The sequence below is a fragment of the Squalius cephalus genome (assembly GCF_949319135.1).
Source record: "Squalius cephalus genome assembly, chromosome: 12".
NCBI classification, from domain to species: domain Eukaryota; kingdom Metazoa; phylum Chordata; class Actinopteri; order Cypriniformes; family Leuciscidae; genus Squalius; species Squalius cephalus.
The window spans coordinates 29440999-29460485 of NC_137133.1; the positions used below are offsets into that span (position 1 = coordinate 29440999).

Below are 19487 nucleotides of genomic sequence, written 5' to 3' on the forward strand. Positions count from 1 at the left end.
TATTTTAGTGCTGTCTAATTGCGATTAATCGCATCTAACATCTAATCTTGTTTACATAATGTGTGTATATATTATTATATTTATATATATATTAGATGTATTTCTCTCTTTCTGTGTGTGTATATATACACACACACACACATACATATATATATATATATATATATATATATATATATATATATATATATATATAAACAAACTTTTTTGTTAGATGCAATTAGTCGGGATTAATCGATTTGACAGCACTGATATATTTTGAGTACGATTCAAATTTTGGTAACACTTTACAATAAGGTCCCATAAGTTAAAGTGAAGATCTCCTGTGTGTGCATGCGTGAATGTGTGATTGTTTTGAACTGTTGTGTAAAATAAATGTGGAAAAGTTTGATTATACTCCTTTTAATCCCATTTTGTAAATAAATACTGTGGCTAAGGAGGAAGTTACAGGCAGAACTGCATGTCTTCCAGCAAGAGAAGCGTTTATTGTTCATCAGAGTCACATACACCGTGATTATAGCTGTGCTAAAATGCTTTATTGCTGGTGTCATAGTGCAGTGACCCACAGAGGACATGCAGGAACAGAAGGTTAAACAGACCTTTTAGAATTACTAATTAATCTGATTTAGACCATAAATATATCTACATAGGGGCCAAAATCGCTAACCAAGAGCAAAATACAAGCTACTCACCACTTGATGTGAATGTGATGTGAATGATACAAATCAGTGACATGCAAACTATCTACTTAAGAAATTCAGTGTTTTTACTCTCTTTCTCGCTCAGGTCCGTTTTAACCCAAACATGGATTCATACAACTGGGTGTTGTCGGGCGGTCAGTCGGGTTTGGTGCGTGTGAACTGCGCACGTGGACTGAGCTGCTCTGTCATGCTCAAGCAGTTACGTGAGGCTCAAGCCCAGTTCAGCGCCATGTTCCAGTCTCAGGAGCCCGATGACTCTGTGACAGCTGTCCGTCACAGCACAGCGGATACAGTACAAGTGCGCTAGCCTCCGCTCTACCTTAAAACGGATTGTCATGTCATAACAGGCTTATACTTTTGGACTATTCTTTTTAAATGACTGATACATCCACTTTTTATCCTTAACTTATACTGGAAGAAGCAAAAACTATTTTGATACAAAGCCTCTGTATATTCCCGATTTTATATTTTTGTGCATTTCGTTTTTTAGCGCTGTACAGAGAGGAAAACCTTTTGAACTTCTTTGCACTGGTGTGAAGCTCAGACAGGAAGGTTGTGATGTTTTTAGGTTAGTATCGTTATCTCAATGTTTTGTCCTTTCCAAGGTATGTGTGGACAATGAAATCGTCAGCACTTAAAAGTATTCGTTTCATTTATGAGCTATATTCTCCGTTTCCTCCTGTTCCGGGTTCAGTGTTATATTGTGATCAAACGTAACAGTCTTGACATGTAGTGCGAAAACATTGGACTGGATCTTTGCTATTTGCTAGCCGGTTCTTTTATCTATCATATCATGATCTGTTGTTTTTACTTTTAGCATTTCTTACCCTGAATCTCAATTTTAAGGGAATTGTTAACCCAAAAATGTAACGTCATCATCATGTCCTTCCAAACCTCCTCTGTGGAACAAGAAAACAGAAATGTTGAAGAATGCATTTGCACATTTTTCCATTTAATGGAAATGTAAGGGCATCCAAGCTCCAAAATGACACCCAAAAGCACCGAAATGCTCTATATTCTAAGTCTATATTCATAATTCTTCAGAAGCCACACATTAATTTTATGTGATCTTACCATTTACTGTCCACATCTACATATAATCAAATATGGAGTCTTTAGATACAGTATGTTAGTTCTGACATCAATGCAAGGTGACCAATCGTTGACGATTACTTGTCCAATCACAGTGCAGCATTGTAAATGAGACGAGAGCTACAGTGTAGGAGAAGATTATATTTGAATAACTGAAATTTGGGTCTGTTTTTGTTCATATAGAACAACTAATGAAGTATTTGAGTTGCATGGACATTTTCTTTTTATTTTGTTTTTTTTTCTGTAACTTTTTTTTTTGACAGCCCAGATCCCCATTCACTTTCATTATATGGAAAAGAGTGGCCATTACATTCGTGAACATTTCTCCTTTTGTGTTCCACAGAGGGAATAAAGTCATCCGGTTTTGAAATGGCACGTGGGTCAGTAGATTGTCAAAATGTTCATTTTTGGCATAACTATTGCTTTAATTCTGCATCTTGAGCTTTGTTGTCCTTTGTTATTGTCGTTATTATTATTTCCCCTCCCCATTTAAAGTCTTAATTACCTCTTTTCCATCTTGTGCGTTCTTCTTACTCAGGGTTGTAAGGGGCATCATTCTGTTTATAGTCTGCACTTGAGTTAAAGTTGTCCCTGAACCAATAGCACTCATTTGTTAGTCATTAAGATCAGATGCACCTTGATATCCGCCTCATAATTCATGACCTCAGTTACGTGTGTGTGAATATAATTGACTCCAGAGATGAGAATCTGGAGAGGTGGCAGTCAGATTAATGCTGCTGTGGTCACTCAGATGAGATTAAATAAGGAAGCTTATTATAACGCTGCTGTTTATGTCTAGTGGATTTCAATTTAGTGTGTTGATTTAAAAATCTCAATCTCACTGTGAGGCTCTGGATATGATAAGCAGATTTGTGAGGTTTTATCACTGAATATTCATACTTTGTAAATTATATTTCTTTTGTACTTCTGTGTAATTTTTTTTTTCATCATCATTTTAGATCAAATTGCTTTGCATATTGCACTAATTATCAACTCATGATGTAATTATTAATGTAGGAGATTGTTTGTTTGATTTACATGATTTTATTACAGCTTACAAAAATCATACACGTTATGTGACACATATAAAATTAAAAGCATGTAAAAATTAAATATCCATCATTAATTTCAGTTTATATAGGGGTTTTATGGGGTCACACACAGGATAACTGTAAAACATTTACACAGTACTTCAATAGACAGATAAGTTTATACAAGAAGCAAGTTTTTATACACATCCACAAATCTGAGGCACGGCGAAAATAATCATGTTGATTATTTACAGTTTCCACAGAACAACATTAATGTCTTTCAGTTCATGACACAAAATGCCGAACATGTCAAAAACATGACCAATGATGTACCACGTCACGCTCTGCTATCAATTTCGAAGCTTTCTTTAGTTCAGGTTGAGTGCACCTGCATCTGAAATTGATTTTGGATTTATCATGTTCATCTCATCTTTTGAGTTGTGATGCTACGTGTGCAATATTCAAACTGGGCTCATGGACATTTTTCCCAATTCTAGCAAATACCAGGAGGGTGTTCTCCACTCCTTTAACTATGAAATCCTTCAAGATGTATTTTATTTTAAGAATATCTGATCCGTAAATGCTTGGAGATGCATTTTTGGCATCTAAGGTTGATGCAAATTCACAACTAGGAAGACATGTTCCTAGATCAACATCTTGTATTGGAACTTGAAACAGCCCTCCTGTTAAATTTTAAAGGGATAGTTCACCCAAAAATGAAAATTCTGTCATTAATTTTTCACCCTTATGTTGTTCCAAACCCATTAGACTTTCGTTCATCTTCAGAACACAAATGATGTAAACCGCTTCAACAAGAACCAATGAGGTTCATTCTGGTGTTACGCAGAACGTTTGAGCTTCCGCAAGAACCAATGAGGTTCATTCTCGTGTTACGCAGCACGTTTGAGCTTCCGCAAGAACCAATGAGGTTTATTCTCGTGTTACGCAGCACGTTTGAGCTTCAATAAGAACCAATGAGGTTCATTCTCGTGTTTCGCAGCACGTTTGAGCTTCCGCAAGAACCAACGAGGTTCATTCTTGTGTTACGCAGCACGTTTGAGCTTCAACAAGAACCAATGAGGTTCATTCTCGTGTTTCGCAGCACGTTTGAGCTTCAGCAAGAACCAATGAGGTTCATTCTCGTGTTTCGCAGCACGTTTGAGCTTCAATAAGAACCAATGAGGTTCATTCTCGTGTTACGCAGCACGTTTGAGCTTCCGCAAGAACCAACGAGGTTCATTCTCGTGTTACGCAGCACGTTTGAGCTTCAATAAGAACCATTGAGGTTCATTCTCGTGTTACGCAGCACGTTTGAGCTTCAGCAAGAACCAATGAGGTTCATTCTCGTGTTTCGCAGCACGTTTGAGCTTCAATAAGAACCAATGAGGTTCATTCTCGTGTTACGCAGCACGTTTGAGCTTCAATAAGAACCAATGAGGTTCATTCTCGTGTTACGCAGCACGTTTGAGCTTCAATAAGAACCATTGAGGTTCATTCTCGTGTTACGCAGCACGTTTGAGCTTCAACAAGAACCAATGAGGTTCATTCTTGTGTTACGCAGCACGTTTGAGCTTCAATAAGAACCAATGAGGTTCATTCTCGTGTTACGCAGCACGTTTGAGCTTCAATAAGAACCAATGAGGTTCATTCTTGTGTTACGCAGCACGTTTGAGCTTCAACAAGAACCAATGAGGTTCATTCTCGTGTTTCGCAGCACGTTTGAGCTTCAATAAGAACCAATGAGGTTCATTCTCGTGTTTCGCAGCACGTTTGAGCTTCAATAAGAACCAATGAGGTTCATTCTCGTGTTACGCAGCACGTTTGAGCTTCCGCAAGAACCAACGAGGTTCATTCTCGCGTTACGCAGCACGTTTGAGCTTCAGCAAGAACCAATGAGGTTCATTCTCGTGTTTCGCAGCACGTTTGAGCTTCAATAAGAACCAATGAGGTTCATTCTCGTGTTACGCAGCACGTTTGAGCTTCAATAAGAACCAATGAGGTTCATTCTCGTGTTACGCAGCACGTTTGAGCTTCAATAAGAACCATTGAGGTTCATTCTCGTGTTACGCAGCACGTTTGAGCTTCAACAAGAACCAATGAGGTTCATTCTTGTGTTACGCAGCACGTTTGAGCTTCAATAAGAACCAATGAGGTTCATTCTCGTGTTACGCAGCACGTTTGAGCTTCAATAAGAACCAATGAGGTTCATTCTCGTGTTACGCAGCACGTTTGAGCTTCCGCAAGAACCAATGAGGTTCATTCTCGTGTTACGCAGCACGTTTGAGCTTCAATAAGAACCAATGAGGTTCATTCTCGTGTTACGCAGCACGTTTGAGCTTCAATAAGAACCATTGAGGTTCATTCTCGCGTTACGTAGCACGTTTGAGCTTCAATAAGAACCAATGAGGTTCATTCTCGTTTTACGCAGCACGTTTGAGCTTCAACAAGAACCAATGAGGTTCATTCTCGTGTTACGCAGCACGTTTGAGCTTCAATAAGAACCAATGAGGTTCATTCTCGTGTTACGCAGAACATTTGAGCTTCCGCAAGAACCAATGAGGTTCATTCTCGCGTTACGCAGCACGTTTGAGCTTCAGCAAGAACCAATGAGGTTCATTCTCGTGTTTCGCAGCACGTTTGAGCTTCAATAAGAACCAGTGATGTTCATTCTTGTGTTACGCAGCACGTTTGAGCTTCCGCAAGAACCAACGAGGTTCATTCTCGTGTTATGCAGCACGTTTGAGCTTCAGCAAGAACCAATGAGGTTCATTCTCGTGTTTCGCAGCACGTTTGAGCTTCAATAAGAACCAATGAGGTTCATTCTCGTGTTTCGCAGCACGTTTGAGCTTCAGCAAGAACCAACGAGGTTCATTCTCGTGTTTCGCAGCACGTTTGAGCTTCAATAAGAACCAATGAGGTTCATTCTCGTGTTACGTAGCACGTTTGAGCTTCAACAAGAATCAATGAGGTTCATTCTCGCGTTACGTAGCACGTTTGAGTTTCCGCAAGAGGTTTGTTCTCACTCATCAAGCAGGTTTGGTTGAGCTTCTGTTTATGTTCGCTGATCAATGTATAGGCTATATGGAATAAAAGCCTAAATTAAATTTGTTCATCATATTAAGCGATCTTCAGAAAATTTTTACTAAACCTCTCAATTGATATGGATTAGTTTTACAATCTCTTTATGAACTTTTTGAAGCGTCAAAGTGGTAGTTGCGTAGCTGTCAATGGAGGGACAGAAAGCTCTCAGATTTCATCAAAAGATCTTCATTTGTGTTCCGAAGATGAACAAAAGTTTGGAACGACATGAGGGTGAGCATGACAGAATTTTCATCTTCGGTTGAAAGTATCCTTAATGTTTTGAGTTGTGTAATGTTTTGTGGTTGTCTCACTCTAAAATGTTACATGCTGTTTGATCACATATATACATATATACTGTGTTGTTTGAAATGTTATCAGATTTGGATATGTTATCAAACAGCATGTAACATATACAGTTTAAGTGTTTGCTAAACCCTTTAATAGAAATAGTTCAGCATAACAGGAATGACCCACGTTCTAATCACAGTGAATTGTCTTTTACTTTACTCTAGGCCACTGTGATTGCTCTAAATGTTCAATTTTTAATGTAGTACTTTGCACACCAACCCACCAACATTATCAAAAATATACTGCTTATGCGTTGGTCCTTTCATATTATAATTTGTTCACACTCTCTTATAAATGACTGTGATATTCAAATTTAAAATATATATTCATTTTATCAAAACAAATAGACAAAATATAGAATTTAATGAAGGTCTTTCAGTGAGATCGCGAGGTCACTGGGTTGATTAGTTATGATTACTGGCCATTTAAATCGCAGACACATGAAAAACAAAAAGCAACCATGCAAGCAAACCCTTAAAACTCTTTCACAACGCCACAACAGATCACAATGGCTACATTTTATCAGTACACGCAAGCTTTAAAACACAATAATTATCTGCCAAATGTGTCTTAAATTATATGCTGTGTTTTATTTATATAAAATCTTCACATATAATGTAAATGAACATTAGTGCACATTTAGGGGCTCTGAAAATTGGTACCAAAATAATAATTTTCAAAATCCATTTAGACGAAAACTGTAGTGAAAATGGAAACCATGTGTTTTGTTATTGGATGTTACTGAAACAGTGTTGCACCACTTGCTGGAATGTCTTAGAGTCATTGCGGCAGTGTGGCGGCACCGAGAGATCAGAGATGGAAATCCTGTGCAAAAAGTGTGTGTGTCTAGAGGCTATTCCCTATACCTCAGCACAGAGCCAGAAGACATGAGCATATGGAGGATGGACTATAGACTGTAGCATGAATGACTTTGACAAACCAGAGTGACCCACAACAGCATCCTACGGTGAAGTGTGTAATTTTAGTGCCACTATACTAGCGCCATCCAATGCAACTCCAAAATTAATTTCCCCTTCATTATCAATCATTGTTCAAACAAATTAGTCACTTGTTATGTATGGAATAGCAGCTTATTGACTACTGTGTGTGCAGTGTGTACTGAATATACTACTGGTTTTCCTTTTTTAATCAATTTGTGTGTAATAATGTCTTCAGTTTTGGCAGTTTGGTGAAATATAATTGTATGTATATTATTTTAATACAGAAATGTATTAGTATGGTTAGTAAGTACACAAAAAAACAAACATTTGAAGCCTTTTAAGATTTACGCATTCAAATAATTAGTACAATTCCATCAAATTTAATTGAATAATCCTTACATATGTTAATTGATTAAGGATTGTACTATTAATTGAAATGCGAAAATCTTAAAAAAGGCTTACAATTTTTTGAGTGTACTAAATGTATAAATCAAATCAGCAAGTGGCATCCAGTTATCATCTAAATACAATATTAAATTGCATTTTAAATAACTTTTTACAGACTGACCAAATAAGTCATGGAAATTATATAAAGATATACAGTACCTCTGTGATATAATGCACATTTTGTCAACTATACACACAGATATTTGCAGTCCCATCCCAATGTCACACAATTGGTTGATTCAGAAGAGCGCTCAAAAAAAGCATTTGTTGGGATATTAACCCACAAATGTTTTACTTGTACTGGGGCTTCATTTATAAAATGTTGCATAGAAACCATCCTACATTTGATCTTACAATCATTTCTCAAATATGCGTATGTGTGATTCAGAGAACGAGCAAACAAAACGAGCGAACGCCTCTCTTCCTCTCTTCAATTGTCTTGAAATTGTGCGCAGCTGAATGGTTTCAGATCTCCACCAGAAATGGTCTTATTATTGGGAGATATGAGGGTATCCGTGGCTCTACCATTGGAAAAAGCGTAACGGCTAATTTGGATCACGTGTGCCTTGATAACCAATCACATTACAGCCTTCTGAATTTCGTTCTGAGTTGTGCGACAGTCAATCACTGTTTGCGGATACCACATAAATGAATGAGAAGTGCCGTAAACTGAATACCTGTCGCACAATTGTTCGTGACTTCTCTTATAAAACTGCATTTTTTTAGGTGTTTTTTAGGTTTTTTTATGTTTAAGAGCAAACATGTTGGAAGATTAGCCAATGGGCTGTCAGTTCATTAAATGATAAGATATTTCCTCACAAAAGTGGTTTATTTAGTCATATTTTTTTAAATATGAACCTTGGCACGGATTTTCGCGCTCGCTTTTAAGTTAAAATCTGTGCATACGCACATTTTATAAACGAGGCCCCTGGTTTCTGCTCATGAAAGTAGAGAAAGTATTTAAAATTACACACTTCACCTTTAATATCATTCTTAGTTGATTCATTCATCTGTCATTCATTTTGTCTCTGCCGTTCTTTCAAAGCCGCATGAAGCCACGCTTAAAAACAAATACAGGTCCTTAACTATCGCAACCAGTGAGGAAGAACAGAGTTAATCACCCACTTGCTTTTGCAGATAGTATTGTACCGTGAGACAAGACATTAGTGAGAGATCTCCAACAAAATCCATAATTACACTTGAGCAGAATCTCTTTTTAAGCCCTACTACAACACCATGCCGTAGTTTGCCGAACATTCACATTGATTACAGAACCGTGCTGACAGCAGACGCCAGGCTGGATGGGGCATAATAAACCCCATTCTAATTGTTTTTAGGGTAGTCACGTCAATACCCATCTTTTACCCTCCCAAGACCACGGACAGGCAATTACAGTAAACTCCTGCAATAATGTACAATGCCAGCCATCCAAGCAAAACCTTGCAAAGTCACAATAAAAAGGCTCACAGTGATGCCTCCAGGCCTCATATTTATGTTCTGCCGCTCGGTTCACTTCATCTTTGCATACAGTATGTGAAGCTAAACCTCGCCACTTCATGTTAAAGCTATTCTCATAAACCGATGCACTTTTAAGATGGCACAGTGTAAAATCTCTTTTTTTTTTATTTCCTTGGTAATCGATAGAAATGCATTTGGCATGTACATATTCATTATGATATGTAGATGATACATTTGCACAGTGTTTCCATTTCTGGCTTGGACCCTCAATGAAGCTTAATATGTGTGCATACATTTTATACAGGCAGCCTCCCCTCACCGGTGCACTCGGAGAACTTAGTCCGTAGGGTCCTGGCACTGGACGCAGTGGATCATGTCCTCACAGTAAGGCTCCACTTGAATGGTTGTGCTGTAAAAGCCAAATTTGGTCTGAAGGAGTTCAGTGGCTTCCTTTAAGACGCTCTGAGGGTCAGCATTCTCCTCTAAAATGAGAGAGAAAGAAAAACAGTTTCGTTTAGCTTAAGTAGATGACGCTGTGCTTGAATGAAATGAAGTAAAGCATGAAATGCAGAAGGATTCTTAGATGCCATTTGTAGCTAGAAATTTTGATAAGTTTGGAATTCAGATACATATATCTTATGTCAACTATTTTCTGTATTTTTGACCCCCTTCCACCAAAAAAAAAAAAAAAAAATCTTTAAAAAAAAAAACTGATTATTGTGATTTAAAACAGTTGAAATACTGACCTTGAGGGTAGTAATATATGACCCTTTTTAAATGGAGATTTATACATCATATACAAGCTGAATAAATAAGCTTTCCATTGATGTATGGTTTGTTAGGATGGGACAATATTTGGCAGATATACAACTATTTGAAAATCTGGAATCTGAGGGTGCAAAAAAATCGAAACATTGAGAAAATCGCCTTTAAAGTTGTCCATTTATGTTCACGATTGTGCTGCATTCACTCACAAAAATAAATGTTTTATATATTTACGGTAGGAAATTTACAAAATATCCTAATGGAACATGATCTTTACTTAATATCCTAATGATTTTTGGCATAAAAGAAAAATCTATATTTTTGACCCATATAATGTATTGTTGGCTATTGCCACAAATATACCCATGCGACTTATGACTGGTTTTGTGATCCAGGGTCACATATAAGTCTAACAATAAAGATTAATTTCCAATATAATTGTAAAAGCATGTTATATAATAACAGCGGAATTTAGCTAAATTGATAAATGGCTAATGCAAATTGCTATTTGACTAATATTCTTATAAAAACAATCATTTAAAAAGAAAAAAAAAAATATATTTTATGTAAGCAATAAGGAGAGGCTGTCTGTGCTGTATCGTGAATAAGTAACTGCTGAACTTGGGCGTTGTGTTACACGACGCGAGGCGGAGCAACCCCTTCAGGCAGCCGTTACTTATTCACGATACAGCACTTGTCTCGAGTAACTTACCTAATTTATTTTATAAAACGGTTACCACACAATACAACTATTAAAGCCGAAAAACATGTATCTATGCAACTTTTATGAAGTAAAATCACTAAAAACCTTCCTTCCGCTGGACAAAATAGTCCCTGACCGTAAACAGCAACAAAAGTTACATAAGTTAACTTACATTATTTCGCCAATAGATGGCGGCAAAGACCGTCTTTATGAGTGAGTCAGTCAGTAGAGAAGACTTTTACATTGAAAGTAATCAAACTTGTGAACACGGAGAAGGAAGACGCAACTGACAGATGACAATGGGCACAGAAAAACCCCTTAACTGTTAAAAGGACAAGATATCGCAGCGGACATTCAAACGGATTTTTTTTTTTTATTATGAATATGACTGACCTGAAGGAAAATGCTATATCTACAGTAAATGCAGGTACACTCGCTTACTCGATCTCTCACAATACTCTACTATAGCTTCAATGAACAATATCAATGAGATCAAACGTGTTTAAGTTACTAAGAGTGGTTGCTAGGGGTGTTGAGTAGTGATACATAGAACAGTTGGGTGAAGCGGTCATAGTCGTGTTTTATCGTGAATAAAGCACAGCTATTGACCAATCAGAATCAAGGATTGGAACTAACCATTTTATAATAAAAAATGTTGTTGCATTTTGCCCTAAACTAAAATAATTGATGTACCAAATGACATGTTCAACATATTTAGATAAATAATATGAATAATTTGCATAAACCACTAGACAAATGAACATTAAAACAATAACAATATAACTGAGCTGTAAAACAAGTGTTATTTAATGCACTTACCAATAGCTATGTGAACAGACAGCAGACTCTGGCCTATGGTGAGAGCCCACAGGTGTAAGCTATGCATGCCCTTCACTGCCTTCAGAGACAGCAGCACCTCCTTCACTGAATTAAACTCTATTCCTTTGGGTACCCCTGAACACAGACACATGACACTGAGTTTACAAGCATAGCAGGAGACCTTCTGCGGAATTCATAGGCTGCATTTAAAGGTGATGCATGTCATTTTTCTTTTGTGGTACTGGATTGTGTTTGGGGAAATTTGTTTGGAAACAGTCATTATTTCTGCAATTCCCTTTGGTGCCACTAGGGGTGCAGACATTACACACTTCACCTTTAAATAGAGATTTTTAAACCATGTGTACTATGCAGCTAAAACAAATATACTGACATCGCATGCATATTTTAAGTTATTGAGAATAATGCAACTGTAATTTAATAGAGTCAGTTATTGAATGTGAAAATTACCCTCCATGAGAATGCGGAAGACATCTCTTAGAATGGTAATGGTGGTGCCCAGGACGAACACAGAGAAGAGGAAAGTGCAAATGGGATCAGCTATTTTGTATTCTGGCTGTGTTAGAAGTTGGATAGAGAACAGGAGGAACTGATGCATTAAAGAACAGAATCAGATGGTTCTTTGCAAAGTCTCAAATTGAATTAGACTACAGATGTCAGAAGAAGCAATCTCCACTGAGGTGCTTTCAAGAGTCAGGGAAAGAAATCAGTGTCCAATTCCTTATCATGGTGATTTGATAACTTTAAAAAAATAATAATAATTGGGGTCAGTAGGATTTTTCCCATGTTTTTTATAAAACAGGAATCTTATGAAAAAAAGTTTCTTACAGGATTAAAAAAAAATTACTCATTACATCATTACTCCAGTCTTCAGTCACATGATCCTTCAGAAATCATTATAATATGCTGATTTGCTGCTCAAAAAACATTTATTATTATCAATGTTGAAAACAGTTCTGCTTTTTATTATACTTGTGGAAACCGTGATACATTTTGTATTAGGATTTTTTGATGGATAAAAAGTTCAAATGAACAGCATATAAATATTTTAAATAGAAATATTTTGTAATATTATATCTATATTATTTGATTATTCTGAATATTATTATTCTGAATCAAAAGTCTCCCATTAATATATCTTTCTTAAAAAAAAATCTTACTGACCCCAAACTTTTGAATGGTACTGTAAATAATAAGTTCATAATTACTTTCTTAAAATAACAAATACATATCAGTCATGCCATTAAATAAAACAAAATATTTAAAGACAATATACTTGACCCATTTTGCTTATACAAATATCCCTGGATCTTACTATTGCCTCTATAAATGGAACAACTTTTAAGTCCATTATTTACACAAAATATTTCTGATTCATAAGCAAATGGAAGTTGATTACACTGTAAATGCCATTTTATATTGTCTTTAAGTGCTTGACAGAGGTGAGACATTTTTAAGGTGAATCTTGATGTTAGTGTTCATTTACCCTGAAGAAGATGATAATGGCGGCCACCATGACTCCAAAGCTCTGTAAGAGATCCCCCAAAACATGAATAAATGCTGCTCTGACACTGGTGTTCCCATGATTACCCAGGAGGCTGTGGGAGTGGCCATGGCCCACGGGGCTCATCCCATTCTCGTCAATCTTGTGGTAGCCTGAACCGTGACTGTGGAAGGTCGTGGAATGGTGTAGAATATAGGCCATTCTGGAATATAAACAATAATGCAAACAAAAGCATATCAATTTATCGAAATTAGTCCTTACTTTTTAATTTCAATTTTTTTTTTTTAAATATAGCTATAGCCTCTTGTACAGAATAGAAAATACAATATTATTATACAGTATCTGTACTGTAAAAAATTTCTAACATCCCCAACTCAAAATTTTCTAGTGACTGGACACATCTAAATTTTTCAATTAGCCCAAGTGAAATTCTGTAAATTATAAAATTAAATTTACAGAATTTCACTTGGGCCAATTGAAAAAATTTAGATGTGACCAGTCACTAGAAAATTTTGAGTTGGGGAGGTTAGATTTTTTTTTTACAGTGATACGTGCCTTAATTGATACTTAAAGACTTTATTTCTAATAACTGAGATTTTATATCAAAATTATACAAAACGTATTGCTACTTTAGCTTCTTGTAATTCCAATGTTAAAGTCAATTAATCAACAATGTTGATTAGTTGTCAATGTTGTCAATGCCAATGTTGTCAATTAATCAACATTGACAATTCTCATTTTTTTATGGAATATTGCAGTATTTATTCTAAATTATTTATCCGTGCACATCATTATATTTTTTTCACGTGCACTCATAATCTTTAATAAAAATAACTTCTCGTGTTTACTGGCGCGAGGGCGGGACAACCTGTCACTCACATGACATAACAATAGCAAACCACAACCATCCAATCAATTCCTGATGGACAAAATCAAGTCCCGCCCTACATTTTTTCTTGTTTGAGAAGCATGCAAACTTTAACTAATTCGTAGGAATGTCCGTCTACTCACACGATGTTGACCACGACTGCACAACCGGAGGTGACGAGCATCACACTGCCTTCGATTTCATAATCATTTTTTACTATCCTCTCAATGGCAAGGTAGACCAACACCCCAGTCACGATCCAGATGGACATTACAGATACCAGGGCTCCCAGAATCTCTGTGAGACGTTTATGTGAAACAAATAGGGTTTGGCATCATAGCTGGATATTGCAAAGTCTTCAAATCTGCTTTAAAGGAATAGTTCATGCAAAAAAATAATGACTTAAATTTCATCCTGCTTCTCATTCGAAGCTATCTTATAACCTCAGATGATGAAGAATATAGCAAATCAATTGTATGGATTTCTTTTGTGATATCTTTGTTGTTTTTAGAGCTTGACAGACAGATGTGGTCACTATAAATTAATGTTGTATGGAAAAAGAATACATTTTCAACATTTTTCCTTTGCTACATGCATGGGAAAAAACAGCGTATGGGTTTGGAACAACATGAAGGCGAGTAAAATCTGTGAAATATTTCTTTAACATTTAACATTTTCAACATCAACCATGTTTGTAAAATTCATTTGTCAGGATTGAGATGGGATGGACTCGCCTGATCTGTGCCAGCCAAAGTTCATTCTCTTGGTGGGTGGTCTTGAGGAGATCCACAAGGAAAAAATGCTGACCATCATACTGCCAAAATCCGTCAGAAGGTGAGCTGCATCGGTCATAATGGCCAGACTGTGTGCTAGATAACCACCTGCAAGAGCAGCAGAGAAGAAAGTAAGTAACTAAAAATAAAGTTTTTTGCCATAGAACAACCATTTTTGGCTCCCCAAAGAACCTTTCAGTGAACGGAATTGAAAAATCTAAAGAACCTTTTTCCACTATAAAGCACCTTTTGTGAAATGTAAAGTTTCCATGGATGTTAAGGGTTCTGCATGGAACCATAGATCCAGCATAATGGAGCATTCACCATAAATGTTATGTCTTTATTTATTTTATTATACTCTTATATATTATATAGATTGGGAGAAAGCTTAAACATCAGCATAAATCTTTTGTTGTTTAAAAGAAAGAATGATATTTTAAAGTATTGCACTTGTGAATGCTGACAAAAAAAAAAAAAAAAGTGCTGTACAGGCTGAACATAAAAGCCTTCTTATCACATTTAACGGATGAGGTTTTGTGATCCAGCATTTTTCAAGTAAGTTTGTGCCACAATGATAAATTGCTTAATTCATCATTTTCTTCGTTTGGAAATGCAATCAGTGCATTTATCGTGAGAAGAACAACTTTGCACTCAAAGACAAAGCTAAATGCATGGCTGATGTTTTTTATACGCAGTAGTTTAACTCAGTGGTATAAGTCTTTGCCACAACTTAAAATGTGATTTAGCCTATTTTATACAATATATATGAGAAGTAATGTTACATTTATGCCAGTTCTTAAAAATTTCTGGCTTCAACATTTAATAAACCCCATACTTTTCCTTAAAAGACACTGTGTTCTTACCTATAACTTCTCCAATCATGAAAACCAGACAGACCATGGAGGCGATGTACAGTTTCTTCTTTGCTATGAGTTTCTCACGGCTCTCATCGCATGCTGCTTTTTTTCCATGGCAATGAGTTCCAACGGGCCTCTTCAGCTCAATGGCACCAGCCATATCCCCATTTCCCAAAGGCAGGTCTGGACAACCTTCTTTGGAACCTGAGAATTCACTATAAGAAGAAACCATGATGTTCAATGAGACCATTTCAATGACTTTTAAAACTCTCACATGTAAATCAGCCTTCACAGTTCACACACATACTAACCCTTGGCTACTATCAGGCAGTTATGTAAAGTATATAATGCAAATTTGACAACATCATCATATAAAAATCACCTGTGGCCAGCAGAAGCTCTAGCATCTCTGCACAACCCTAAACAGTATGGAGGATGGATGGATTTCATGAAAGTTACATGATATCAATTCAGGCACTATATATATCTATCTATATCTATACAGTATAAGTATAGTATATGTTTTATATAAAAATATATATATTACAAGTGCTTTGAGGGGGGAAATACAGTGCATGCCATGAACACCCAGATCAGCCTGAGTTTAAATCTGCTGACATTGTCGTTTTCGGTCCTTCTGTCTTATGTGTTGATGAGAGAGACGCAATGATGGAGCTAATGGGGCGGAAAGCGCAATGTCGGTGCGCATGAGATATAACCAGAGTAGGCTACTGCATCACACGCGCACATACACACACGCGCGCGCGCGCGCGACCGAGCGCTGCTGAAAAGAGGCAGTCGAGTGGAACACGGCGTCTGTTTAATCACCCCACTGGGACACACAGACATGATACACTGGATGAATTTTTTTATTTTATTTTGTTTTTAGTCCAACATAATGCATAGCCTACATCGTCCAACAATATTCAGAAAACACATATATTTTCATACAGTATCTCCTGATACTGTATGAACTTTGGCCATATTCTACTTACTGACTTTTAAATCGGTATTAATTTGCAGCGTTGACTATTTTTAAAATACAATAGAATATAAGCGTGTTAAAATTAGGATGTGTCTCGGTTTATTTTTTGCAAATTTTAAGATTCAATTTAGCCTATCTTAACGGTTTTTTTTATATAGCGTATAGGCTATGTAAAAATTTAGAATAGCCTATATAAATATAAATTATTTTATAATTTACTTTTACTGTAAACTATTGTTAAAATCCTGTTTAAGTAAAAACGCAAGGCACCTTATAATTTACGGTGCAAAAGTTTGTTCCCAGAAGCTTCACATATAGCCTACTTTAATTGTAATCTTATGCACATTAGTTTTTATGTTGTTTAATGCTTAATTAGTAGCCTGTATTAATACCACATCGGTGACATGTACAGCTACCAAAATGTTTTTTTGTTTTGTTTTGTTTTTACAGTGAATTTTTGGCAGGTACAGCAGCATTTGTATGGGCTATGTTTAGATGATACAATTCACATTCCTCCTCTAACAATATCTCATCTGTTCGTATTGTATTAAATGCATGAATTAGCCCCTTTCGTGATTACGGTGCACATGGAGATGTTTCCAGTTTGGCAGGAGGTTTCCGCTCTGGCTGCAACATGCTGTCGGTCCTGTGGCAATCAGGGTCCTGCTTCTGAGCACTTTAATATCATTAGCTTACACCCCACTGGATCAAGACTCTAGAATGTGTTGTGCAGTGATTTTCTGTAATTGATATAAATGACGAGCATTTTGATATTTGAATATCAAAATATGTATTTTTATTTCTTAAAAATAACACGTTTAAAATATTTCTGAAATCAGTTTTTAACATTAGCTACTGTGTTGATAAAAAATATAATATTAATAATAGTTTAAAAATTAGCGTTATCACTGTACAGCACGTGCATTTCTTCTCTCTTAAAGACAGAAAGAGCAAGCTGGGCAGATTTTCAATTTGAGGAAATATAGCGCTACAGAATATCCGCACAGGTGGAGTAACAACATCCAATTCTACACAACACAATCTTCTCAGCTGCTTTGTTTCATGTCCTTCGACATTTGTTCAGGTGACCTGTTGATACACCAATACCATTCTCTGAAATACCGTTTTTGTTCATGTAATGCAGGCTATAAGTGAGGTTTTCTTTGTTTCAGCATGCATAAAAAAATGCTTCTGCCACATTCATCTAAATATTTCCCATTTCTTCAAGGCCACAATCTAACTAATGCAAACAGCAGGATATTCATCGAAATTCACTGCAAACAGCTGGAAAACGATTTCCAATGAATACTTGCACAATCGTTTGTGGTATATCTCCTGCTGGACTCACTAATTTTGTCGCATAGACAGTTTTCTAATATGTACGCGGTTGAAAATTCATTGTTCTGTTCCTCATCCTCAATGTCACAAAAATGTATAGGCTAAGCTACTTTATACAGCTTTGGTTTGTGAAAATTGTCAATGTTTTAACAGGAGTAGCCTAATTCTACCCATACCTTTGTGTAATTTTCTGTCCATCATTGTGTAATTTTATGTCCAGCGCAAATTGTGATGTTTTCGTATTATTCAAGATAAAATACCGACGGATTTTACAGTGCACTTTATCTGTTATAGGCATAATAATGTTCCGAGTTACATATTTCATCGCCTAATAAAAATCGAAATTGTATTTCTACCAGGAAGCTGCTTATGAACAAGAGTAATATTTAAATGACACACTTTTTTATAAACATTATGGATAATGATGGGTTATCATTTCTGAGTATAGGCTGCACGTTAAATTGTATTGCTCTTTTTCATATTGATAACTCAAGTGTGTCTGTCCATGGTGCTGAAACTCTTCTTTCACCTGCTTGCTTTAGTAGGGCGTTAAGGGAAAGATTTTGATGCAATATGGTTTTATCTGATTTTATTGCTTCAAAGAAACATGATGAAAAGCTTACATCGTGTGTAATCTCCATATAGAAGTCATAAGATGTCGATTTTGCTCACTAAAGTTCCCTGAGGCTATTGCTCAAAAAAAAAAAAAAAAGGCTAGGCTACTGTCCAAAATCAACTCAAGCATGAGACTAATCTCTTCATTAAAACTCTAAGCATCCCACGCACTGCATACTTAACACATTGAAATTATGGACTGTGTTAAGAATACACGTGAATGGCTTTCGTAAGGCAAGGGAACTAAATTTGGCGCATATTGTTTTCGAATTAGTCACAATGTGGAAATATCAGACTCCAACAGTTCGCTACAACAGGTTATGTTGTAAGGGATTTTGAGAATTAAGTCGAAAAATATCAAAAGATTTATATGTTCTCTATAAGAACTAAATAATTTACATTTTAAAAAATGTTTAATTTTATATTGTGCAAATTTCCAGACCACGTATTTTCGAATCACACTAATATCTCCAATTCAAATTGAGAATAATAATAATAATGGATAATAAATAGGCCTATATTAAATAGATGAATACATAATTTTACCTGTTAAATTTTAAGGAGTATATTTTGGCATTTCTTTCGTTGATGAGATGCGATTTCTCTGAAGTCGGTGGAGGATCCATGGTCCCTGTGCAGCTTCAATGACCAGTGAAGAAAAGAAAAAAAGAAAAAAAAACGAATTGCGAGCGAAAATTAAAATATGCGTTTTAAATTAGACGGCAAAGTAAAAATTCTTCCAAGTCATTTTCGGAGGATTCAAAAAAATGAGTGAAAGCACTCATTGCATCAGGTCCACAGAAAGGAGAAAACAGGATTGCGGTCAGTAATTCCGATGCTGTTTGCGGAGCTGGCAAACTTGGCTGTGGAGGAGATCGGGTGGATGTGGTGCAGAAGATTCAGCAGCAGTCCAGTGAACTCATTTACGAATCTTACTATGGCGAAGGCATGGCTATATTCATGAGAGGAGAGCAACGTCATCATTACAAACTTAATATTCACAAGCCAGTCGTTCGCCATTGGAAAGCTACCAAGCAACGTCACCAGGACGTAATTAGTAATTAAGGGCTAAACCTTAGCTAGGATCCCCAAAAGGTGCAAAGCTTGGTTTTACGTAAATAAAGTCTGTGTCTGTTGGGAATT

At 36.3% G+C, this 19487-nt stretch overlaps 2 protein-coding genes across 3 annotated transcripts in view; one reads left to right on the forward strand and one right to left on the reverse strand.

Annotated features, from left to right (window-relative positions):
- Nucleotides 1-1717, forward strand: part of gtf3c2 (general transcription factor IIIC, polypeptide 2, beta) — a 23024-nt gene extending 21307 nt beyond the window's left edge. For both annotated transcript variants that reach the window (XM_079887940.1, XM_079887941.1), the window contains exon 19: nt 787-1717. In XM_079887940.1, coding sequence (XP_079744066.1) covers nt 787-1008 — 222 coding nt within the window. In that variant the 3' untranslated portion in view covers nt 1009-1717. The remainder of the gene's footprint in view (nt 1-786) is intronic.
- Nucleotides 1718-8392: 6675 nt separating this feature from the next.
- slc30a2 (solute carrier family 30 member 2) lies at nt 8393-19211 on the reverse strand. The gene is made up of 8 exons (XM_079887942.1): nt 18891-19211; nt 15413-15621; nt 14511-14657; nt 13920-14073; nt 12891-13110; nt 11855-11960; nt 11387-11521; nt 8393-9581 (listed from the first exon to the last, which is right to left on the reverse strand). The coding sequence occupies exons 1-8, from the start codon at nt 18968-18970 to the stop codon at nt 9436-9438; spliced, it is 1197 nt and encodes a 398-aa protein (XP_079744068.1). The 5' UTR covers nt 18971-19211; the 3' UTR covers nt 8393-9435.
- Nucleotides 19212-19487: the final 276 nt, after the last annotated feature.

What these genes read in the sequence shown, in the direction of transcription:
- slc30a2 (XM_079887942.1), bottom strand. Translation starts at nt 18,970, where the DNA reads ATGGATCCTCCACCGACTTCAGAGAAATCGCATCTCATCAACGAAAGA. An exon ending in CATGATTGGAGAAGTTATAG is followed by an intron (nt 14,658 to 15,412) that starts GTAAGAACACAG and finishes CTGCTCTTGCAG; the next exon opens with GTGGTTATCTAGCACACAGT. An exon ending in CTTCCGCATTCTCATGGAGG is followed by an intron (nt 11,522 to 11,854) that starts GTAATTTTCACA and finishes GTCTGTGTTCAG; the next exon opens with GGGTACCCAAAGGAATAGAG.